Here is a 26,863-nt window from a genome sequence, read left to right as displayed (position 1 = left end):
CAAACATTATACTCTCAATAGTAAAAAGCTAAAAGCTTTTCCTTTCCTATCAGGACCAAGACAAGGATGACTACTTTCACTGACTTCAATTCAACACACTCTTAGACATCTCAGCCAAAAAAACTGGCAAAAGAAACAAATGGAAGACAGAATTTGAAGAAGTTATAGTGTCTCTATACTCATAATCTTATATAAAGATCCTACAGACTCCACCAAAAAAAAAAAAAAGACAAAGCTGATGAAGGCTGATATAAAACAATACTTAAACAATTGGGAGCATTCCCATACGCTAGTGAAAAAGAAACCAAGAAAATAATCCCATTTACAATAGTTACCAAAAAAGCCTTAAGAATAAATTTAATAATGTAGATATATGTGAAAGACATTATGCTAAGAAATAAGTTAGATACAGAAAGACAAACATCCTATTACCTCATTGTATGTAGTCTAAGAAAGTTGAACTCATAGAAACAGAATAAAATGGTAGTTATCAGAGGCAGTAAGGGTAAATGATGCATTGGTCAAAAGACACAAAATTCTGTTTAGACAAGAGTAAGTTCAAGAAATCTACTATACATCAGGTGACTATATTTTTACCACAAAGAAAAACTATTAAGGTAAATACATATGCTGAACAATGTTATTCATTAAAACATGTTCATCATAAATATATGCCATTTTAACTTGCTAACTGAAATAATTACAAAAATAATATTGGTGTGACATGGCATGTTTTAACATTCAATATTCCTCATGGATTTAAAATATTGGAGAGACAGTCAATGAAAACAAATGTGCAAAAATCATTATGTACTGTGTGGAGCTGTGGCTCAAAGTGGTAGAGCATTGCAAAAAAAAAAAAGCAGTGCCATAGGCCCTGAGTTCAAGCCCTGCAACCCACCAAAAAAAATCATTATGTAATATCACTTCTCAAGATATAAGAACTCCATAGGTTACAGTTACATAAGTGATGAGTATAGTTCTTTTTGAACAGTGTTGCCCCCTCCCTCATTTTCTCCCAGTTTTCTCCCCTCCCTTACTGCCCCCGCCCAGGATCAAGTTATTTGTTAGTAACCTACATTTTCATAGAACTACATTTTGAATAAAATTATCAATTACATTTAAAGTCAGGAAGCATAATAAATTAATGACTATTGTCCACACATAAAAACATACTATAAAATACTACATATAAAATGGCACTTACCTTCCTCTAACTATATTTTCTTGAAGAAGCTCTTGAATAATAATACTTATATTGGAAATGTTGACTTTGTTGATAAGACCATTGATAGACTTCTTCAGCGCTTCCCAGCTCATTCTCTGGTATGCTAAGCTAAAAAGAAATCAATTTTTTTTTTTACAAAGATTAAAATTTTGTCAACACTTGCAATATCAAGAAGCTATAATTAAAGCCATGGCTAATTAAATCAAGGCTAATGTGTGAATTCTACCTCCAAAACCAACACAACCATTAAAAGATGTGCAAATATTCCTCCTTCCTGGCTTATTTGTTTTTTCTTTAAATAACTACATTTGAAGAAAACTTCCTGGCAATTAAGTTACCATTCAATTAGGATCACACTTTTTCTACTTAGCATCGCATTGTACTGGAGAACCTCTTCAATGTTTCAAAACCTTTTCTCTTTTTAGCACTTTCTTTCATAAATAGCTTCTTACCCTTCAAAATATGTTGAAAATATGGAAACTCATTTATCAATTTTGCTTGACTAGGGAAAAAATAGTCTTTGCTACTGCAGTCCAGACACAGAGGTGAGGAACATCTGGTCCATGGGTCATATAAAGCCTGAAAATCATTTAACACATACCTGGAACCACATATAAGCTTCTCATGAGCTGCCCTTGGGTATCTATGACTGATACCTCTATGCAGCCCTCAAATAATGTAAGAATATCTCAATGGCCCTTGCAAAAACAGGCAAAATAAAAGGTTCCTCAATTCAGGTAAAGAAAAGAAAAAAAAAAGAACTGCCAATTTCCTTTTATATTCACACAAGAGTTTGCAACCTATACATACTATCATGTATAAATGATCACATATAACTAATGACTATGAAACACTCACTAATAAACAGAAACCATCCCCAATCTATCCAAATGCACCTACTGTAAATAAGGCATTTTTTAGAATCCTACATACCCAGTTATTTGCATATATTATCTACAACTGTTCTTTCATAGTACATTTTTGAAGTTAAATAGCTACAACAGAGACAGAATGACCCACACCCTAAACTAAATACAATTTAATTTTGACAGAAAAAATCTGCTGAATCCTTGCTTAGTACAAGTAGAAAGATTCATTTTATATCTAAACTATCAATATCATCTCTTAGTCTTCTACAAAACATATAAGCTACTAATAGTCTGAAATGCTAAAATAGTAAAATAAGGAATCTTTTCCTCAAACTTCTAAATTCATTCACAAAATAAAAAAAAGATGGGCAAGTAGTACACAGCACTCAGTGCTTATAGAGCAAAAAAAAGAAAAGCAATTTTGTAATCTCATGTCATGGTTGACTAATGTGTATTCTCAACAGTTAAAGCTAATTAGGCCTCATTTGACTTATCATTCAATGAGGAAATCACTGCTTTATAAGCTAGCATATTAACATGCCTGTTTTTGTCTGTAATCTGTTCTTGCATCATCCTAAGCTTTGCAGGAGGAATATATGCTCCACCAGTTCGAGTAAGGAGAGGATCCAGATCATCTTTTTTCTTCTTTGAAGTAGGTTCATCCTGAGCAGAACTCTGGGTTACTGAAGGTGGTGGGCTTCTTCTTCCAGGAGATGGGGATTTCCGGGACCTTTTTCGATCTGTATCTCTTTCTCTTTCTCTGCGTTTTTCTCGGTCCCTGCTTCTGTAATATTAATAGTTTTTAGAAGGAGAAAACACATCATAAAATCATTCATAGAAGGAACTACATACCAACTGAGTAAACATAAGTGGGCCCATAAACTTAGACCATGCAAAGTAGTTTAGGAAGGTGAGATAGAACTTCACAAAGAAAAGATGACTCATACCAGGGCTCAAAGATTGCTCAAGGTTTAGCTTGGAAGCAAGCTGGGAAAAAATACCGAGAGGGAAGATGGCATTCTGCAATTTATAGGAGAACAACAAATGAAAAAAATGGCCTGGGCATTAAAGCCAGAAGAGTATAACAATCAGGAAACAGTAAGAATTCATGCATGATAATAGCTAGAAGATGAGTTTGAGTGAAGACTGATATTTTAAATGTCCGGGATTTTTTAACTTTTGTATACTGGAAATGATGGAGAATCTAAAAGTGACATGAAGGACAGTGACATGAAAACAGCATTTTAAGAAGGTAAACTGTATAAATAAGAAACCTGAGTTTACTTCCAAAAATAGCAAATATAGGTAGAAGATTACTATAAAAAAAGTATTTAGTGCTCACTTTGACAGCACACATACTAAAATTGAGCAATACAGAGATTAGCAAAAAAAAAAAAAACAGTTTCTTGAGAGGATTAATCTTTTATTAGAAATTCAGACAATAATAGTTAACTGAGACAATGTGAAAAAAAACTTTGACAACAATTACTCTTTCATCTAATATAAATGCTTATCCTTTCTTAACCCTTTTCAAACAGAAGAATATTATTCAGTGAGTCCATTAAGTATGTTTTGTTACCTTTTCCTAGTAAACAGTTTGCTCACTTAGACATTTCTTTACTTACTGTTTTGGAAAGTAAGATCATTCTGCTCATGCTTTGTACAAAAATGAATTATATAAATGTAATAAACAACTTCCATATTACTACATCACTATAAAATTGTGCAGACTTTGGTAAACTCTAATGGGTATATTCAAGAAGATAAGTTTTAAAATTCTCCTTAGAAAGAGAGAAAGCAGTTGCCCACCCAAGCAGCTGTGGAAGAACAGTTTAGATGCTGAAATATAAGGACATGAGTGACTGCCAATGAGTACTGACTGTGCATATTAGGAAACAGGAGAAAAATTGACTAAAATAATCCACACTTAAGTCATAAAGGCAGATGCTTCAAATTCTACCCACTTATTTGCTATGAATGTAGCATGTTTTAATAAAGCAACTACAAAGGGGAAGTAGCTAACACTGCTTATATTCTGAAAACCAGGTGAAATAAAGCTAGTTGGATGATAAAAATCATATCCTACAAATGATCATGTTGGAACAGGCTGAACAGGGGGATATCAGGAGGAGTAGGGAAGTCTAATGAAGAAGCTGGCTGAAGATGAATATAGTCACATGTCTGAAAATAGAACAATGAAACCTTTTGAATTATTTTAAGAAGGGAAACTGCAATAAGGAGAGTAATGGGATGACGTTAATCAGGATACATTTTACACGAGTGGAAATACCACAATTAAATCCCCCTGTACAACTAATGTATACTAATGCAAAGAATCCTATTTGTTCTTTTGTACAAAAACTATTCTTAAAGTCTAAATAAAACATTTGTTTTCTTCAAATTTAGCCTTTATATTCTACAGAATACATACACTGTTTGCTTCAGTGTGACTGTTTGTCCCAAGTTCATTATGTTCCTATGCTGGACCAAATACACTGAATAACACTTTACAGTATAGTCAGGGATTGCAAAATAACAAAACAAAACAAAAACAAAATGACCATACACTTTTATATCCAAATGGAGATGAAATCCTAGTATCAGTATCTGTAAGATGGGTAATGTCAACCTCATGTGTATTACTCATATCAAACATACTTCCTAACTTCAAATTAGGAAAATGAATTTTGACAATACTAAAAAGTATACAAAATGTTTAGCTTATCTTTTAGTGGTAGTAGTTTTTCTTAAGGTGTCATTAAGATAAATGCTGATGAATTTGGCTTTTTGTGACTATTTAACCTGACATTTTAAGAATGAGTGTATATATATATATATATATATATATATAAAAAACATGGGTGCTGGTGGCTCATGCCTATAATCCTACCTACTAAGGAGGCTGAGATCTGGGGATCGCAGTTCAAAGCCAACCCAGGCAGGGAACTCCATGAGATTCTTATCTCTAATTAACTGCCCCCCCCCCCAAATCCAGAAGTGAAGCTCTGGCTTAAGTGGCAGGGTGCTAGCTTTGAGTAAAAGCAGCTCAGGGACAATGCCCAAACCCTAAGTTCAAGTCCCAGGCCCTGCAAAAATAGAAAGAAAGAAGAAAGGAAAGAAGGAAGAAGAGGAGTATATACTGGAATGAATAGAATTACTAAGAAGAAAACTTAACATCTACTCATGTAGATGGCAGATTTAATCCAACAGTTATAATGAGGGGACTGGTCCTGGTGGTTATAAAAAGGACCTTATTGAGCAATAACATATAGGAGACAAGGGTAAAAAGATAAACAGGAACATGCAGAGAGCTGACTTTATGAAAATGATGATCAAGATGAATGCATAGATGATGCAAAAAAAAGACAATAGTTATTGGAAAGAAACAGAACATGAGAGACAGATGACAGTTCTTTTATAAAATATTAAAATAGTTATTTTCACAATAAAAATATTAAAATAGAATTTATTAATTTTGTCAGATTAATTATATTCAAAGTGAACCACTCTCTATATTAGGAAATCTGAATTCTTCTACTGCTTTCTATATGCTATTCAAAGGGCCACTGAATCACTATATATTATTAAATAGATATTTTGAAATTAATATATTTAAAAGCTACCATTTCCGAATATTTATTATGTTCAGACATGGTAATAGAAAACAGATATTATCTTAAACTTGAAGCATCAAAGACACTCATTATCACACAAATTTCACAGATAAGTAAATTGCAGTTCAGCAGGAAGCTGATAGAGTATTTTTTAATAAGATATGAACTATCATCTATATAAATACAAAATCCATACTCCTTCTAATATGTAACTGACTCATTAAAAGGGTTAAAATATGGGCATTCTAAAGTCAATTTCAAGTGAGTTCATAGTCTACATTACTTATTTCTCTATGCCTATTTATTTGTTCTACATGCAAGTAAACAGAGAACTAGCTATGTAAGCAATTACTGTGTTAAGCAGTTGAGCATATTTCTATCTCTAATAGAACTCCAGTTAAATTCCTCTGCCTATATAGAGCATCCATTTCTTTAAGCAAACAATCTCAAAAACATGTCTCATAAATCAGTCTCTCTTGCAATACAATATAATGACTAAAAGCCTGAGCTTTAGATCATACAGACTTGGATTTTTCCACTGATAATTCAAAAATACAAATAAGTTACTGAACGTTTGTAAGCCTCACTTTCTGTAGCTGTAAAACTGATGTAATATCTGTTTCTCCTATTTACTTCAATAAGCAATTAATTCACATGTAGTCTTTACTAAAAAGTTTGGTACCAACAATATCCAATTAATGCTAGCTGCTATTCTTGATGTTTTGTTATAAAAAATGAAGAAAATTAGCCAGGCACCAGTGGCTCACGCCTATAATCCTAGCTACTCAGGAAGCTGAGATCTGAGGATAGCAGTTCAAAGCCAGTGCAGGCAGAAAAGTCCGTGACACTCTTATTTCCAATAAACCACTAGAAAACTGGAAGTGGTGCTGTGGTTCAACCGGTAGAGTGCTCGCCTTGAGCTGAAGAGTGCAGGGACAGCGCTCAAGCCCAGAGTTCAAGCCCCACAACTGACACAAAAAGAAGAAGAAGAAGAAAGAAGAAAGAAGGAAGAAGAAGAAGAAGAAGAAACTTTAGCCAGGCATTAGTGGCTCATGCCTGTAATACTAACTACTGAGAAGGCTGAGATCTAATCAATCTGAGGATCATGGTACAAAGTTAACCTGACAGGAGAGTCCATGAGACTCCTCTCTCCATTTAGCCACCAAAAAGCCTGAAGTGAAACTGTGGCTTAAGTGGTAGAGTGCTAGCCTTGAGCAAAAATGCTAAGGGACAGTGCCCAGGCCCTGAGCTCAAACCCAAAACCATCATAAAAAAAGGAAGGAGAGAAAAAAAAATTAAATGAATGCAGCCTTTCTACAGTTGATACAGCCTTTCTACAGATTCACCTTGATTCCATACTGCCATCGTAAGAATGTCCTCTTCTTGAACGATCATAGTCTGACCTACTGTAGTCAGACCTGCTGTAATCAAAGTAATCTCTCTCCCGGGAGGACCTTTCTTTTTCTGCATATCTAGCATAAAATAAGAAAAGAAAGTTGAATATTGAAAACAACTATATTTTAAATATTTAAGGAAATCATATTGGTAATTCTAAAAGAACTCTATAACTCAATAACACCTTAAATTTTTTGTAGCAAACAGTTCATTTTGTGAATACCCCTTTATTCATTCTGGATTATAAAATTTTCCTGTTGCACACATCAAAGCAACTCCTGGAATTCACTTAACCAAACTTGTTCATAGTGATTCATATTATCCTTAGTGGGACAAATAAATAAGGAGACAATATATAATTAGCAGGAAAAACGGCTATCCTATACATAACTACTTTTGCTTAGATAGCTCATTTATCAATCATATCCTTAGTGGGACAAATAAATAAGGAGACAATATATAATTAGCAGGAAAAACGGCTATCCTATACATAACTACTTTTGCTTAGATAGCTCATTTATCAAAACACTGAACAAACGAGACTGTCCTTTGTCTCTGTAAATACCAACTGTACTCCAAGAGGATATATTCATTTGCTATTTTTTCCTTTTTGGGGGGTTGGGGGACACTACTGGTCCTTAAACACAGGGCCTCACACCCTTGCTTGACTTTTCCACTCACGACTATTGCTCTACTACTTTAGCCAAGCCTCCAGTTCTAGCTTTCTTGCAGTTAATTGGAGTTGAGTCTCCCAGAAAATGTGTCATTGGATAACAGACAAAATGGACTGAAATTACTAGCACATAAGGATAGATAGTATCATAGATATTTTACTTGAATCTTAAGTAAATACAATCAGATAACTTAAAGAGACATAAAATAAATTCGTAATATTGAATAATAGTAACACAATCCATATTTCACATACAATTAACTCATACATCCATACGTACCTATTTGTGTTGAAGGGAGATATTTTGGGGAAAGAAAGAGAATGGAAGAGAAGGGGAGAAGAGGGGAGGGGAGCAGAAGAGAAGGGAAGGGAGGGGAGGAAATAAAGAAAAAGTAGATGCTTGGTGAAAGTAATAAGTAGTCATAAACCAGGGCAAGTAATTAGATGTTCTTAAAGCAAATCCTCTGGTAGACATATGCTTTTCACAACAAGATTATTTTTAATGGTTACAACTAAATAAAATAACTGCAGTCCTAAAATAAATGCTGCTGTACAATGGGACCATTTCCAGACTGTTGACCTTAACATAGTTACAATGATATACAGAAATACTGTACACTATAAAGAGTTATGTGAACATGTATGATTGTAGGAACTAGTAAAACTAGTAGTTCAACATCTAAACATACATTAATAGCCAAAGAGATAAATTCTTGCTTAAACACATTGTACAAGCTTTAGTAGTACTCATTACATAAAATTACTTACCTGTCTTCCGGAGAGGAACTCCTCTGATATGAATCACAGCTTTCCCTTCTGTCATGACCAGAAGAATGCTGTCATGGAGAAAGAAAGGAATATTTCGAAAATTATTTATGCAAAAAAAACACACAACAAAAACAATGATATCTGTGCCTCAGAAAATTGGAAGTAGTTCAGGAATTATTTCAAATCTTGTTTTACCTGACAGAAATAATTCATCTTACATAGGCCTACCATTTGAGCAACAGTGCCACTTCCGGCTTTTTTCTTTTTGCTTATGTGGTGCTAAGGAATCGAACCCAGGGCCTCAGGCATGCAAGGCAAGCGCTCTACCACTGAGCGCTCTACCACTGGCCCCACTGGGGGCCATTGCAGATAAATGTCTACAATCCATACTTGTTTTCATTGTAGACCTATATTTTATGTGGGGTGTGTGTGTGTGCCAGTCTAGGGGCTTAAATGCAGGCCCTAGGTGCTGTTCCTGAGCTATTGTATCCAAGGCTAGTGCTCTACCACTTGAGCCACAGCTCCATTCCTTGCCTTTTAGTAGTTAACTGGAGATAAGAGTATGGGGTGGGGGAAAGAGGAGGCAATATGGCTTAGTGGTAGAGTGGTTGCCTAGAATGCATGAAGCCCTGGGTTCAATTCCTCAGTACCATATAAACAGAAAAAGCTGAAAGTCACGCTGGGGCTCAAGTGGTAGAGTGCTAGCCTTGAGCAAATGAAGCTCAGGGACAGTGCCCAAGCCCCAAGACCGGCAAAAAAAAAATTTGTAATGCCGGGCACCAGTGGCTCACGCCTGTAATCCCAGCTACTCTGGAGGCTGAGATCAGAGGATTACGGTTCAAAGCCAGCCCAGGCAGGAAAGTTCGTGAGACTTCTACAATTAACCACTCAGAAAACCAGAACTGGTGCTGTGGCTCAAGTGGTAGAGCACTAGCCTTAAGCTGAAGAGCTGAGAGACAGTGCCCAGGCCCGGAGTTCAAGCCCCACGACGGACCAAAAAAAAAAAAGTATCAAGGACTTTTCTGTCTGGGTTAGCTTTGAACTGTGATCTTCAGATCTCAGTCTTCAGAGCAGTTAGGATCACTATCACCTGGCTAGACCAACTATTTTTATTTTTGTGGGGAAAAAAAAGGTAGGAAAGAATAGTGCTCAAATTTTTTATTCTACTTACTCAAGATTTTATTCCTATGAGCTAAATTATAAATTCATACAACAGCATTTACATAAATAGCTCCTCATGGTGAAAAAAGATAACTAATTTTAGAGGCTTTCTAGAAAGATCATGTTTGTTCAATTCTTACAACACAGCACTTACCTTGTACTTCCTTTGGCTTAACAAACACACACTTAGTATGAATAACTAAATCTGGATAAAATGAACAGCTAGAAGAAGCTAACAAATATATTTATCAAAATCCATGCTTATTTTCAACAAATATTATTTGACCATCTGATATAAGTGGTACTATGTTAGATGATAAGAATTAAACATTTAGGGCTGGGAAGGTGGCTCAGTGGTAGAGTGCTTGCCTTGAATGCCTGAGGCCCTGGGTTCGATTCCTCAGCACCACATAAGCAAAAAGAAAAAAGCTGGAAGTGGCGCTGTGGCTCAAGCGGTAGAGCGTTAGCCTTGAGCTGAAGAGCTGAGGGACAGCGCCCAGGCCCACAGTTCAGGCCCTATGACTGGACCCAAAAAAAAAAAAAAAGAATTAAAGCATTTATGATGAAGGTTCTGGACCAGGGAACATTCCTCAATACAATAAAGGCTGTATATGACAAATCTACAGCCAGCATTATACTTAATGGTAAAAATCTAAAGCCATTTCCTCCTAACTCAGGAACAAGACAAGGATGTCCACTCTCTCCACTTCTCTTCAATTTAGTATGCAAATGCCTAGCTACAGCAATAAGACAAAATGCAAACATAAAGAGGATCCAAATAGGGAAAGATGAAGTAAAACTCTTCCTCTTCGCAGATGACATGATCTTGTATTTAAAGAATCCCACAGACTCCACTCCCAAATTACTTAAGCTGATTCAAAACTTTGGCAAAGTAGCAGGGTATAAAATTTACCCTCAAAAACCAATGGCTTTTCTGTATGCCAACAATGAGAAAAGTGTGGCTGAAATCAGGAAAGCAACTCCATTTGTAATAGCCCCACAAAAAATAAAATACCTAGGAATTAACTTAACCAAAGAAATGAAGGACCTCTATGATGAAAACTTTAAAAACCTGAAAAAGGAAATCAAAACAGAACTTAGAAAGTAGAAAACCCTTCCATGCTCCTGGATTGGAAACATCAACATCATGAAAATGGCAATACTTCCCAAGGCTATCTACAAATTCAATGCGATACCTATCAATATTCCAGCCTCATTCTTCAAGGAAATAGAAGAGGCAATCCAAGAATTCATATGGAACAATAAAAGACCCAGAATAGCAAAAATGATCCTTAACAGAAAGAACAGTGCTGGAGGAATATCAATACCAAATTTCAAACTCTACTACAAAGCCATTGGAATCAAAACAGTTTGGTACGGGCACAAGAACAGACCTCAGGACCAATGGAATAGAATTGAAAACCCAGAAATGAACCCACAGACCTATAGCCATCTAATCTTCAAATAAGGGAGCTAAAAAAGTAGAATGGAAGAAAGACAGACTCTTCAGTAAATGGTGCTGGCAAAATTGGTTAATCACTTGTAGAAAACTAAAGCTAGATCCTTATATATCACCCTACACCAGAATCAACTCTAAATGGACCAAAGACCTCGAAGTCAAAGCAGACACTCTGCAAACATTACAGGATGGAATAGGAGAAACCCTAGGTCTCCCTGGCACAGGTCGAAATTTTCTAAAAAGAGACCCAGAAACACAACAAATCCAAGGTCGGACAAATGGGATTGCATGAAATTGCAGAGCTTCTGCATGGCAAAGGACATAGCTACCAAGATCAACAGAAAGCCCACAGATTGCGAGAAGATCTTCACTAGCCATACAACGGACAAGGGTCTCATATCTAAAATATACATGGAACTCAAAAATTAAATTCCCCAACAACAAATCCTCAAAAAAACACCTGCCCAATAAATAAGTGGGCTAACAACTTAAAGAGAAACTTCTCTGAAGAGGAAAGAAGGATGGCCAATAGACACATGAAGAAATGCTCAACCTCCCTAGCCATAAAAGAAATGCAAATCAAAAGCATTGAGATTCCACTTCACCCCAGTTAGAATGGCTATAATCAAGAACTCTAATAATAACAGATGCTGGAGGGGATGTGGCCAGATGGGAACCTTACTGCATTGTTGGTGGGAGTGTAAACTTGTTCAACCACTCTGGAAAGCAGTACGGAGGTTCCTCAAAAGACTCCACATAGAGCCCCTATGACCCAGCAATCCCACTTTTGGGCATTTACCCAAATGATCACAAACAAGACCATACTAAAGCTACCAGCACAACTATGTTTATTGCAGCATTATTTACCATAGTTAAGATGTGGAACCAATCCAGATGCCCCTCAGTAGATGAATAGATCAAGAAAATGTGGTATATAAAACAATGGAATTCTGTGCCTCCAACAGAAAGAATGACATTGCCCCATTTGTTAGGAAATGGAAAGACTTGGAAAAAATTATATTAACTGAAGTAAGTCAGGCCCAAAGAAACATAGGTCCCATGGTTTCCTTTGTTTGCAATAACTAGTATATGTCTGAGACAAGCAGAAATGGTCAGATAAGTTGTTGTTAGGCGAAATGAACCCTAAGATAAGGATTCAAATGTTTTTTCTTTCTTACGATTGTTTCTAACATATTTATAAGACTATTTCTTTGTTGCTTTGTATGTCTCTCCCCCACGGTATAACCCATTTTTTCACTGTATTTGAAGTTGGTACAATTTGTGGAGGGGAAGAGAAAAAACAAATTGTTTAAATAGGGATAGAGGTGGACCCACTGCAACAATGAGATGTACAAGCAGAACAGTTTTGAAAAAGTGAGTACAGTTCTGGTTTCCCGGTACTCTTCTGACATCACGCCTAGAAATCACAGTAGCTTCTCTGTTCATACTCCCAGGCACTCTTCCCTACATATCTGTTAGCTCTCTTGACTAGTATCAGTCTCTGCTCAAATGGCTCACTTCCTTTCCAAAAGCCCAACACTCACCTCCCTACTATAAACTGTACTCCATCAGTGTTATTGATCATATTACTTTTACTATAGCTAATCTAGCACTGAACACTAACATATATTACTTATGTATCAAATTTATGATTTTTTTGTTTCCTCATTCTAATAGGTAAATTCCATCAGAATAAGGATTTTTGTGGTTCAAAGTGCACAGAAAAGTCATTACAATACATTTAAGAATTGCATATGTGTGTGTTGAATACATAAATGTCTATCACGTACAGCATAGTATAGTGCCAATATGTGCATCTGAAATATGGAGCAACAAGTTCATAAAATGAACAGACATGCAGGAACCCAGACTAGCCAAAGGAAGGAAACATCTGCCTTCCAAGTCATAGTTAGGAAACAAACTCCTAGAGAATGATCATGGAATTTCCTATACCATTTCTAATTTACTTTCTTTTGCATTTGCTCATTCACATGATTTAGGTAGGTATTGATGTGGGCATGTATGTGTACACACATACAGAACATACACATCCTCTCTCATGCTCCTTTGGACATGTTCATTCCCATCTGCCCAAGTATCTACCTTAAAATTTAATGGTGTTACTAAGAGGTATGATGCCATCTTATTGGCTGATTCTAATATTCTAATTATATAAATGCATTGTCACTTATTAGCCTACATCTTCTGTCATAATTTTAAACACTTACCTTTATATGTGCTACACTGCTTTTCATTTTCTGTTGCCAGCTGATCCACTAAACCAAGAACTCCTCACGTAGTCCAAGTAATAAGTACTCAGAGAACTGAATTCCTTGACAGTTCACTTTTTCTGCCTGCAAGCATCACCTACAAAACACAAAAAGGCTTTAACACTGAGAAGCAATGTGTGAAATAGCAATACATTTTTTCCTCACAATGGACATTAAATTATTTTTTATAATCAATAATCAGTTATAACCAATAACTTAAAAAATGTAAGAACCAGATAGGCAAAACAATATGCATAACACTTATTTCAGCAGTTTTAAAAAAGTTCTATAGGAAAAAGAGCAAACAGAATACTTTATTCTAATGATTTAAAGGAAAAAAAACTTAATATGAAAAGAGAGAGAACACTTTCCTTGAAAATACTATTTAGTGGAAGGAATGTAAACCTTTATCATGAAGCAGTAGTATTACTATTTTTAGACCTGAGGAAATAACCAAGTAAGAGAAACATTAAGCTAAAAAAATCCAGCGTTTCGGGCTGGGAAGGTGGCTCAGTGGAAGAGTGCTTGCCTTGCATGCCTGAGGCCCTGGGTTCAATTCCTCAGCACCACATAAGCAAAAAGAAAAAAAGCCAGAAGTGGTGCTGTGGCTCAAGTGATAGAGCGCTAGCCTTGAGCTGAAGCGCTGAGGGACAGCGCCCAGGCCCAGAGTTCAGGCCCCACGATCGGACCCAAAAAAAAAAAAAAAAAAAAATCCAATGTTTCTATACAAAGTATGAACGAACAACCATGTTTATGCAATAAAAAGTATTTGACTAAAAACATACTATGTCTGGAAATATACAGAGCTAAACTAAAATGTAAAATCTACTGAAAGCAGTAACCTTTAGATGTATATGCACATTTGGGAACTGAGTAAATAAACCTATAAACCTATGCATTTATTGAATTCTAAAATATTTTGTTAAATACATTTTAGTCATTTTTTGCAAAATGAATTGTTAATGTTTACATAGAACTGCCATTCAAGCATTTTACAGGAATTAAATAACCCCATTTATCAAAAATAAATTGAAATAGAAAAAAATGGAAGAATTTAAGAGAGGCAAAGAATACAGAAAAAATACTGCTCATTATAGAAATAACTGAATACAACTAGGAAAGGCTCTAGGGTTTTGAACTGAAGGCCTCTGGTTACTGGCCTGCTTGGTAGGCTCATGTTTTACCATTTGAACCACACTTTGAGTCTTACTTTTTTTGCTGATTATTTTGAAGATGAAGTCTCTGCTCTGGCTGACTTCAAACACTGATCCTCCGAATCTCAGTCCCTTCAGTAGCTAAAATCACAGGCATGAGGGGTTAGTGATGTGGCTCAGTAGAAAAGCACTTGTCTAGCAAGTAAAAGGCCAAAAATCATACATTAGCCACTAGCACCTAGCTATGAAAAAGGATTTTTAACTGGAGCACTAGAAAGTGTTAATAGACTAGATGATCTAATTCTTTGTTTTTAAAGTTATGAACATGGAAAGTCAGTTAATCATTCAAATGTGTAACTAGAAATGTAGAGTAAGGATATATATTCATTTCACTAGACAACAGACACAAATAGTAAGTCTCAATACCATTAAGTGATGCACAGCTGCTGTTACTGTTGTGGACAGACATAGAAAAACTTCTATTATAATGGTTATCAGGTGATGGAACCATAGAAAGATAGACAGATAGATAGATAAACAGACAGACAGACAAGGTTCTTTTACAAAATTATCAATGAAAGATTGTTGTAATCTAACACCACCACTTTTGGTTTTACAACTGCAGATACACTACCATGACTAATTTTATATAAAGCCTCTTTATAGAAAGTCTGTTTCTTTCAATCAGTTACTATTTCAGTTATATATAAAGTGTAATCTTTTATTTGTGACTGTCAAGTTATCCTGGAAAGAACTATTAATTCACTCATTCCTTCTCTTTCACATACACACACACTTTCTCTCCTGCTCTCTCTTGATCTTCCTCTCTTTCTCCTCCTCTTCCCTTATTTGAAGATGGTATAGTCTTACACATAAAAGATCCTCAATATGAGGACTGCTTCACGATGGCCCTCTAGATTGCTGGGCCTGAATGGGCTCTCCATTCCCAGACAAAAGGAGCGGCTCCATTCCGACAAAGGGAGCGTGGAAAGGACATGGAGAGCAGAGCTGTGCGAGTGTGCTGAGTTTCCTAGGGCCCTGTCAACACTGGCTTTTATCATTTTAATAGTGGTGTGATTTAACCAACAGAGCAGCCTAGGCTGTGCTTCCTTGAGTGGCCATTACCCTTTAAGGTTGGCTCTGAGAGAATCACAGTTCTGGGGGCTTGAGTCCAATGAAATCACTGCCCTTTGGCATGAGATTATGAAATTAGCTCAGTCGAGGAGAATTTGGGTGATGTTGGGGACGCCTGCTTTTGTGAGGATGATTTCTGAGCTTGGAGGCAGAAGGAGGGCAGAGAATCCAGGCCATACCTGCCTTGGGGGGTGGGGGTGTTATTCTGGGATTTAGCTACAGAGAACTTTTCCCAGTACCCCACTTGGTCTACTGAGCCACCCACAATTCCAAAGCTCCCAACCCTTCTAGAGACAATAGACCCTTCTATTAAAATACAAACTTCAGCCTAAAGCTGTGGCTCACACCTATAATCCTAGCTACTCAGTGATAGGGAAATGGAGGGAAAAGGAACAGAAACAAGCCAGACTTGATCTTCAACTGGGCCAGGACTGTTTATTGAGATACAGCAGCCAGGGGCAAATAATCCTCCTACAGGATCAGAGATTGTGTGAGGAGGTGGAGTTGGGATCAGGCTTATATTGGTTTTAAAGAGGAAACAAATAAACAACAACAACAACAAAAAAAAAAAGATCCTCAATATGCCATCAGATTCTTGGATCTCAAATACACTTTTAGCAGAATACAAAAATCAATAGCTTTTGTTATATGCCAACAACATATCTACTGAAAGGGAAAAAGAAGTGAAGAAATTCTATTCATAATACCCTCAATTAGAAAATGAAATCAAAAACCAAAAAAACCCTAGGCACAAACTTAACCAAAGATATTAATAGACCTCTATACTGGGAACTATTGAACAATGAAGAATTTGTAGAAGACAAGAAAAGACAAAAGGAACTATGATTGTGGATTAACAGAACACTAAAACAGCTATGTTATCAAAAACAATTCTATAGGTTTGATGCAATTTCCACCAAAATTTCAATGATATTCTTTACAGAAATAGAAAAAACAATGCTAAAATTCATATGAAAACATAAATGATCCTAAGTGGTCAACTAGAAAGAGGAATGCTGGAGGTCTCACAATATCTGACTTCAAACTATACTATAGAGCCATAGTGTTGTTGTTAAGACAGAGCTAATGGCACAACAGATGCACACACCAAGCAATGCATACACCAATCCAGAGATAAGCCCATGAAGCTACAGTCACCTGAATCTTGACAAAGGTACCAAAAACATATACTAGAAAAAGACAGCCTCTTGACAAATGGTTCTGTTTTTTTTTTTAATATAGGCTTGTTCATGTTCAAAAATGAAACAAAAATCAAATCAAAATCGGTCAAAGATCTTAATGTCATACCCAGATCTTTGAAACTACAATAGGAAAACAAAGGGGAATTTATTTACATCTAATAGGCAATGACTTTCTAAGAAGGACTTCAATGGCTCAGAAAATAATAGCAAGAATTGATAAATATAGGGCTGAATTAAATTAAAAAGCTTATGTACAGCTAAAGAAACAATTAAAAGGATGAAGAGACAATCTAGACAATGGAAGAAAATGTCTTCTAGAGAGTCATCTGACAGGAGGTTAATACCTCAAATAAATAAACAAGTCAAAAAACTAACAACAAATGACAAAATAAGCCATGTCCCAATAAAGGGACAATGTAATTATACAAATGCTTTTCAAATGAAGAGTACCAATGTAAATAAACACATGGAAAACATGTTTGACATCTTTCCCCATCAAGGAAATGAAGATCAGAACTACACTAAGATTTCACTTACCCCAGTCTGAACGGCAATCATCAAGAAACAAAAAATAACAAATATTGGTAAAGGAGTTGAGAGGAAACAGGCACATTATTCACTGCTGAAGAGAATTCGATTTGTGTAATCACTATGGACATCACTATGGAGGCTCCTCAAAAAAAAAAGGGAAAAATTAAAATAGAACTTCTAAGCCCGTTGCTAATGTGGCTCACACCTGTAATTCTAGTAATGAGAAGGTGGAGCTCTGAGGTTCATAGATGGAAGCCAGCTCAGGTAGGAAAGTTCCTCAGAATTACATCTCCAATTAATCACCAAAAAGCCAGAAGAGGAGCTGTGGCTCAAGTGGTAGGTAGTGCACAGTACTGAGCAAAATGTTCAGGGATAGCATCCAGGCTGAGTTCAAGCTCAAGTACAGGCAAAGAAAAAACAAACAAAAAAACCTGAACTTCTGTATTATTCAGCTATACCACTTCTGAGCCAAAGAATCAATTTCAGCAAGCTACAGAAATACCTGCACATCAAAGAATGTTATATGTGGAAAAGTCATAATTAAACATTTTGCTTAATATATGCTAACAAAATATTTTAAAGAGCCTATCTGTGTCAATGCATTTTAAATGTGAGAAATTATAGGCACATTTATAATCATTTTAGTCTTGTTCAATCTAATAAAATTTTCTGATGTGTTGGCTTTTTTACTTTTATTTTTCAACTAGAGAGCAAAATGACTCAGAGTTCAAATGATTTGTCCAAGAATCTTATAACTAGTAAAAGGCAGAGCTATAATTCAAACCCAGGTTTATCTGATGCCCCCAATCATCCAATATTACAGCTTAATTTAAATGTTCTTATCCTAAACTGCCGGCCTGGGCAGAAAAGTCCATGAGACTCTAATCTTCAACTAACCACTCAAAGACTAGAATTGGTGCTGTGGCTCAAGTGATACAGCACTAGCCTTGAGCAGAAATAGGCTCAGGGACAGTGCCAGGGCCCGGAGTTCAAGCCCCACAACCAAGTAAAAAAAAAAAAAAAAGAGAGAGAGAGAGAATATATTTCTTTTTGAATAATGTCAATCCCTTCCCTACTCTCTCCAGGGGTTTTTCCCTCCTGTCCCCACCCACAAGTTGTATAGTTCATTTTCAACATAGTATCTAGTGAAACTGCTGAATTTGTTCATCCTTTACAATTTTTTTAACAATTTAACCCATCATCTAAAGTTTGTTTAACAAAGTACAGTATGACCAAATAAATCAGTTAACTCTATTGTATAAGATGTAGCATTTTCCTTTACTACTCACTCCTCTGTCCTTAAAAAGTTTCCTTTGCTATTCTAGCCACATTTTTTAAAACCAACTTTTCTGTATTGTATTTCAAGTTGCCTTAATGATTTAATCAACTTATTTTTCTGATTGATGTTATCTTTCTCTTTTTACATTTCAACCTTTTCCAGCAAGTAATTTCTGGCAGTTAAGTATCACCTTTTACACATACTTCCAAATTTCAGGACATGAGTAAACTTGGCAACCCTGCAGACTGTTAATTGCATTTCTAACCAAAAAAAAAAAAAAAGATGCATGAAGTACTTATCATTGTCCAGACTTATTCAGAATATGCCTATAGGGAAATTGTTCATGCTTGTAACTTAAGACTAACTGGAAATCCCTGAAATGAGAGCAATTTATCTAGAGTTTATAGCTCTCCGTGCTCTTCTTAGCATCACTTTGTGGATTTTATGATGAATTATTAAACGTCTTACCTTGTCACAAGTAAGCAACTCAACAAAACCATACCTGTTTTCCTCAGCAAAGAAGGTGTTTTACAATAGGAGATAAAGCCCTGGGAGCACTAGTTTAAAACAATAAACATTTTTCTCTATTTCAGCAAGCATTAGATAGCAAAATATTCTCTAATAACATTTCTAAGAAATATTTCACACTAAGAATCTATGAAATAATAACTTGCAAAAACTATCTACAACTCAGACCATCATAAAATATTCAACTAATGGCTAAAATGCACTGCTTTCTAGATTATTTCAAGAACAACACAGTTCCACCATTTTATATGGGTCTCTTCAGTCATTGAAGCATACTACTGTAAAACTACTAAAGCAAACGGGAATCAAAGCAAAGTTCTTTAGTTTGCACCTCTGTAGTCTATAGACTAATAGCAGGCCAAGTTGGGTAAATTTTTAAACATAAGAATGCTTTCTAAAAGAAAAAAAAAAATTCTAGGCCCGGAGTCAGTGGCTCACCCTTATAATCCTACCTACTCAGAAGGCTGAGATCTACGGATCACGGTTCAAGGCCAGCCCAGGCAGGAAAGGCCATGAGACGCTTATCTCCAACAAATCACCCAGAAAACTGGAAGTGGTGCTATTGCTCAAAGTGGTAGAGCACTAGCCTTGAGCAGAAGAGTTCAGGAACAGCACCCAGGCCCTAATAACCCTCCCCCACCCCTGCCTGAAGAAAATGATACTATTCAATATTCAAAATAAAACCTGTTTTTAAAAAAAACTTAAATATACACTGACACGAGTTAAGTACTCAAACATATTTAATTGAAGAATAGTGACCTAGACCCTGAAGGGGGATTACTAAATAATACATACACTACATTTTTTTCTCAAATCAAAACAATTATTATTTCAGAGAAGTTCTGGTTCCAAGAATTACCAAGATTTATTGGCCTTTACTCATTTGTTGTTTGATTCCTATGCACTGCATATAGCAGGTGTGTTCTTTGTTTCATAATCACTGAATGATTACAAATCCAAGTACAACTACTGTGCAGAAAGTTCTAGATTTTATTAAATGAGAGAGGAATAAACAGAAAAACACTTGAGGGTCTTTGATGCTTTGTAAAAGGACAGAGCACCATAAAATTTAAAACAACTTAAGAGTAAAACTCAGGCATAAAAAATAAATTTTAACGCACCAGGTAATACCAGCATCTACGCCAAAAACTACCTATGACAAATTGGAAGGATTATCTACTATTTCCTACATCATAAAGTTGAGACTGTACCAGCCTATATTTAAGCAATCAGATATTACAAAAAAAAAAAACATTCACTTGGATATTATATATACTTCAAAACCAGCTTGGGAAGAAAAGAGCATGAGAGTCAATCTCTGATTAGCAAATTGCTAATTCAAGTGCCAGTTGAGTGAGCAAGCCTCTTGAATACAAGGTCAATTCAAACCATGGTACAGGCCAAAAAAGGGAAAAAAGTGACATTTATAGGTCAAAATCCTTTTATCCTGTCCCCTATTTAGTTCCACTTTCTCCTCCTTTATACAGCTGAACTAATTTTGGTAAGTCCATTTTTGAAGTCTCTAATTCTTAACCTCACCAAACCTCTCCTTACCAATGTTGGTTTTCCATTCTTCCACAGCACGTAACAAGGTTAAAATTTGACCTTATTGGTGCTAAATCCAGGGGCAACTTTTCACTTTTGTTACACAGTATTCCAGCATTGATTCAGGGAATCCCCTTTTTCTTTAAGTTCTTCTCAATTTCACATAGACCTTGTAATGTTTCCATTCCTTTCTTCTGTTACTTTCTCCTTTAATACCAGCTTTTTTTTGTAGCAGACATAGGATTTAATCTTTGCTCTTGCATTTTTGTTGTTATTGCTCAATGCTCATTACTAGAGTGCTCTCTCTCTGTATATATGTATATACATATTAAAAGAACAAATGAGTGGTGTTGGTCCTTTTTTAAAAAAAATTATTATATTTAAGTAGTTGTACAAAGGAGCTTCCATTTAACAAAGCAGTTTATGAATACAATGTATCTTGATCAACGTCAGCCCTTTCAACATTCTCACCTACCCATGCCCTACCCACCCCTTCCCTCATTCTTCTGAAACTTTGTAGGATATACATTGGATTCTCCTCCTCACTTTACCCCCTCTTCTCTTTTTTCCTACCCTTTTCCCCTTGAGCCCACCCCACCCCTTTCCAGTACCCTCCATGTTATCTCTGGGAGACCATCTCTATCCCCAAACTTCAACTAACATAAAAACTTTCACTCCAATCCAAACTTCTCTACACAGCTCCAAATTCTACGTCCTAGTGGCCATTGGAAACTCTATGTGAATATCTCAAAGGTCCTCCACATTAATTTTCTTCTCATCTCACCTGGAATTATCATCTATAGCACTTCCCAAATGACAATTTCCTATTCTCCCAGTCACCAAATTCTGATCTCAGTTAGTTGAAGCAAATCTGTCTCTAATTTTCTCCCAATTACTTTAAGCTGTGTACAATGGGGGACGACTCTATTTAGGGAAGTCTCCTAATGATACCACCTTAGTTTCATTTTAGGACAGATGGAATAATTTTTCTCACCAAGTCTTTATCTTGACTTTAAAAGCTTCTCCAAATTAAATCTAAAAATATTAAGTCCTTATATATTACTAACTAGTATTTTATTCATGTAGGACAAAAATATTGTTTAAATACATTAAGCTGACCACTGGAAAACCAAGCTTCCAAATTAAAAACACATTCCATTAGACACATTCAATACTATTCCACACTTTCCAACTGTCCTCTTTAAATTCTGTCTCTATTCTCTGCTAACAATACTTGTCTGTATATGATTTTAACAGAATTGTAATTTCTTAACTTGTAGCAGCTCTTCTGCTATTGAACAAATACTAAGTGGCATCCTTTCAGTTGGCATGCCTTCAGGCACTGACACTTACATCCTCCCAAGCCTACAACTCTTCTTGACCTTAGTTTCCCCCATACATCCTTGGTTTCTCTTGGCTTCTGGCTTAGCTTCTTGAAAGCATGAATTATCTTTACTCAGTGACCACAGCATCTCATTCACTGAGTAAATAGTGCTATCACATCTTTTTCTTAAATCTAGTGAATAAATTTATATCCATATCCATGATAAAAAATAAGCCTTAAGTTTCAAATCTGTATCATCACCTTCACCTCTATTTAACTTCTTTGTTTCAAATAAACATGATCATGTAATGACTCCTTCCTTCCTCATATTATAAAATTGTATTTGTACAGAAGTCTATGGTGTTATAACAATTGAAAAAATATCTATAAAAGATTTTAAAAAAAAACAAGATAAGCTGAAGACCAGTTGATAGATCTACTAATTAATGGCTTGAAAAGTGACTAGAGAAAATGAGGAGGTATAAAGCTAAGAGAGTGAAGTACAGCCATGGTCTTCTTGGTAAAGACAAGTGCCTATATAAACCATGTACAATGAGATGATATCTGTATCGGACAACATGCACAATACATCAAAAGGTAAATATGCCCACTTACAAAATAGGAGCAAAGTCTAATTGTTATAGCAATGTTATAAAAATAGTACTTCTGGAAAGGAGGAAGTGCAACTAAGTAAGCCCTGAATGTACACAAAGTGGTCTTGGAGGACAAATAGGAATTATTCACATGAAAAAGTCATTCAGGAGATGAGATTCAAGTGTGTAAGCACTGAGAAATGCAGACAAAGCAAAAAACAAAAACAAAACAAAAAAACCAAAGGGCCTGGATGATTCCTGTCCTTTAATCAGGCCAAGAAGTACATACAGAAATTTGAACATAAGTGAGAGGGAACATGAAAGACCTTGTATGAACACAGTAGAACCTAGAAGTTCTTAACAATATATCCAGAAGCTAGGACCCTTAAAAACTTCCAATTCTAAACTTAAAATTTATGCTGGGCACTGGTAATTCATGCCTAATATCTTAAGAGATTTGAGGCACTCAGCTCAAAGCCAGTCCAGGCAGAATTGCCCTCAAGAGACTCTATCTCCAATTAAGTAGCAAAAAATCTGGAGTGGAGGTATGGTTTAATAGAAGTGCTAGCCATGACCTGACAGATGAGTAAAGAACAGTACTTGGAACCAAACAACAGGAATGATAACAAAAAGTATTCATCAGCTGCTATATAGCAGCAGGAAATAAAATAGCTAACACTTTTTTAGGCACTGTGTAGTGCTTAAATGAACCATGGTTCCTCATATCTAAGTGGTAAGGGTTTTTGGCATCCATTGATAGAAGTACTGACATTTTTACAGATGAAGGACCTTAGACTACAGTAGTTAAATAACTTGCCCCCCAAAGATAGACCCGTTAAGCTAATAGATCCCCAGCACCAACATAACCAAGTTTCTTCTCTTAATAGATACTCCCTGTTGTAATGCTTCTCTAGGTTCAAACAACTTTTCACGTCAATTTTAAATCTACTTTTTCACAGGATAGTAACTGATATTGCCTCCTGCACTACTAGGCATAACCGACAGGTCTAAGCACAGATTTTCTTTAAAAAAAAAAAAAAAAAAAGGTGGGGGAGGGGAAGGAAAGTCATGTTAACTGATTGTCTGAAAACCAAGACTGCCTATTATCTATTCTGCTCTCAACATTTAAAAATGAAAGGTTAACTGCACTGTAAGTCAACCATTTTTTTTGCATCTAGAAATAGCCTTTCCCAGAATCTTTCTTTTCCCACTTCCCGTGAAGAACTGAGGATCAAATAATAGGTAAAGAGATTTTTTTTCTAGTTAGCCTCAGTAATATATACTACATATACTATATGTAATGTCTTATATACTAGACACACACATACGAACTAGCATAATCCTGTTACACGAACAAGTAAATTCAGTAAACTGCAGACTGGATTTGAGAGTCGCGGAACTCCTGCAGCGAGTTGGTGGTCGGGCTTCTGAACAATGACGGATGCAGAGCACACACGGCGGGAAGCAATGTGCCCCGGGCTTAGGCACGGGGAATACTTTTCCTTTCAGACTAATGACATCTTAGAGAAGCACTGCCAGGGATGCGCGGCTGCAAAGAGCCAACTCGGAAAGGGGGCGGCCCTGCAGCCCCTCGGGGGATGCGAGGTTAGTGATCCATCCCGGAGCGCACACGGCTCGGAGAGGGGGGGGGCCCGCGCGGGTGCGGAGCGCGGCCCCACACAGAGCCCGCGGCCGCACAGCGCACGCCGGGCGCGCCGCCCCGAGAGCGAGTCCTCCCCGCCCGCCGCGACGCGCGGGCCCGGCCCGCAGCCCGACCCCCAGCTCGCGGGCCCGCCAGGGGCGGGGGTAGAACCCCACGCGGCCCCGTGACGCCCACGACAGACCACCGGGCCCGCGCCCACGCCCCTCCGCCTCCCGGACCCACCGCCCGCGGCCACCCGCCACCCAGGACCCGGCTCGCCCAGGGCGGCGAGTCGACGGAGTTCGATAATTACCTAAGGCTCAACCGCGCCGCCATGGCACCGGAAGTGCATCACTTCCCCTTCCCGGTACCGGCAGCAGGAAAGAGGCGGAGCGTGAGAAACCAACACTCACACTAAGTTGAGCTTGATAAATAAGACTAGTGAAGGAGCCGTAACATCATACCACTTTCGAAGTAGTCCAGATGGCCACACACTCCCACGATCAAGACGGCGACCAAAGAGAACTGGGAGAGAACTACAAAATCCAGAATCCATCGGCTGCGCGGCAGGAAATGACGAAAGCCCCTGAATAGTGAGGACCACAGGGCCGCCCAGTGTGTGATGGGAAATGTAGTACTGCGAGACAAGCCTCTTGGTGTGCCTTCAGCCTCCTCAAAGGAAGTTTAGCTAATGATTAAGGTTTAGCAGATGAATTTTTATCTAAAACTCATCAGTTGCCAAGAATGTTCTTAGTAGTATATTCCCCCCCCAAAAAAAAAATATTTTCTTTTAGCCTTGGTACTCAACCTAGTAATTACACAGTAGGCAAGCATCACAATACTGAGTCTCACCCCAACCTTTCCCTGAAGATTTTAGGGAGAGTGCAGGATTTTTTCAGACTTTTTACAAATAGCTTGACTAAAAGTCCATCAAGAATAAACATTACCAAATGTTGAGCATTTATTTTCAAGGTTTCAAGACCAAGTGAATGGAAGACATTAAATCATAAATGATAAAATGAGATAAACCTGTTTTACAGAGACTATTATAGCTTAAGGTATCAGCTGGCAATATATTGTACAGACGAGGTAATTGCCTGCCAAAGTTGAAAACAGCAGTCTGTAATGGTTTCACAGCTTGGGCACCAAACTGTTTGCTTAAACTTTATTTTTTTAATATTAACAAAACCTAAAAATTAAACCATTTGTTAATGTCGTAGGAACTCTCTTCTTAAATACAAGAGTACCTTTATGTTCCCCAGACTTTAATAAATCAGGCCTAGGTTTCCTAAACAATTCTCTATTACATTAAAGTATTTTTAACTTTCAGTTCTTTCCTAGAGACAAAGGACTAATTGGGGTATAAAAATACAGAACAAGATATATCTCTGAAAGATAGCCTTCATCACCTAGTAACCTAGTTCTTTCACTAGGCAAAACCCCCTAAAGTTTCTAAAACATTCCAAAATAATAGTGCCAGGTTGGGAAACAGACATTCAATGCATGAGCTTGTACAGGAAATTTTGTGTTGCAACTAAGACATTATTCCATCTCATAATGCAAAATGCACTTAAACCATTTCTAACAACCCTATAAATAAAAAGTTTTAAAACTATTTAAAAGTAACTCTATGATGACCTGAGAGCGAGACAATCCATAGTTAAAGGTGACAAAAGAATTTTATTTATACTATTTATACCAGAAAAGGGGCCTGGGACTACCTTATCCTGGGCTAGCTACCCAGAACCAAGAGCCTCAACCACCACACCTCCGAGCCTCCAATGGGCAGCCCTGACCTTGGTTGGTCTGCAAACTTCGGTCTGCAAACCTCCAACACCACCCTCTAAAGCTCCTAAGCATTACATCGCCTAACAGGAAGGCTTTTCCTTTTCCTGTTCCTTTTCCTTCCTTCTTCCTTCTTTGCAGGCCTCTCCCCTGCAAAGAGGCCTTTCCACAGGCTTGGCCTGCCCTGCTCCTGTAGCTGCCTCTTTCCATCTCTCTTCTCCTGCTGTCTGCTACTAGCTTGAGAAACAATTAGAAACACTTGGTCTGTGACTGCATTAAATTCTTCCTAAGCCTCCATTTGTGAACAGATGCATAGGAGAAATTCTCTTCTCACACTCTTCAAATGTGATTACTCATTCATATCTTCAAGCCTTCCATGAGTAGAGTCTGACTTTGGTATGTTGTGACCAATATCTGAAATGTCTCACAATGGGCATCTTTCTTTTCTAAAACAACATAGATAAATATGTGGACAAAATTTGTAACATAAATGGTCTCTAGTCTGATTCCCCATAGAGTACCATTTATTGTGTGAAACCTCATGAGCCTGGCTTTTACTATATTCATTCCTATAGACATTCTGATTTCTCAGGCTCTGACTCACAATATTAAGCTGGATCCTTATATTTTAGATTTCTGAGTATCTAAGATTACAGGTGTGAGCCACTGACACCTGGCTACGATCGCCAAACGTTAAAATTTTTCTTCT

General features: G+C 36.9%; 1 protein-coding gene across 4 annotated transcripts in view; it reads right to left on the bottom strand.

Moving 5' to 3' along the window:
* Cwc22 (CWC22 spliceosome associated protein homolog) overlaps positions 1-24,855 on the bottom strand; it is a 58,385-nt gene extending 33,530 nt beyond the window's left edge. The window contains exons 1-7 of one of the 4 annotated variants that reach the window (XM_042688297.1): positions 24,683-24,704; positions 14,648-14,732; positions 13,396-13,534; positions 8,548-8,615; positions 7,058-7,183; positions 2,639-2,881; positions 1,208-1,336 (exon numbers count right to left, since the gene is read on the bottom strand). In XM_042688297.1, the coding sequence (XP_042544231.1) occupies positions 1,208-1,336; positions 2,639-2,881; positions 7,058-7,183; positions 8,548-8,615; positions 13,396-13,422 (593 nt within the window). In that variant the 5' untranslated portion in view covers positions 13,423-13,534; positions 14,648-14,732; positions 24,683-24,704. Of the gene's footprint in view, positions 1-1,207; positions 1,337-2,638; positions 2,882-7,057; positions 7,184-8,547; positions 8,616-13,395; positions 13,535-14,647; positions 14,733-24,682; positions 24,736-24,833 lie in introns of those variants that run through there. The other 3 variants (XM_042688298.1, XM_042688296.1, XM_042688299.1) reach the window with 3 other exon arrangements.
* Positions 24,856-26,863: the final 2,008 nt, after the last annotated feature.

Source organism: Dipodomys spectabilis, unplaced genomic scaffold, assembly GCF_019054845.1.
Source record: "Dipodomys spectabilis isolate Male_0828 unplaced genomic scaffold, ASM1905484v1 ptg000115l, whole genome shotgun sequence".
In the NCBI taxonomy this organism is placed as follows: domain Eukaryota; kingdom Metazoa; phylum Chordata; class Mammalia; order Rodentia; family Heteromyidae; genus Dipodomys; species Dipodomys spectabilis.
Note: the sequence above shows the minus strand (reverse complement) of the source record. Positions and strands in the feature narration are given on the sequence as shown.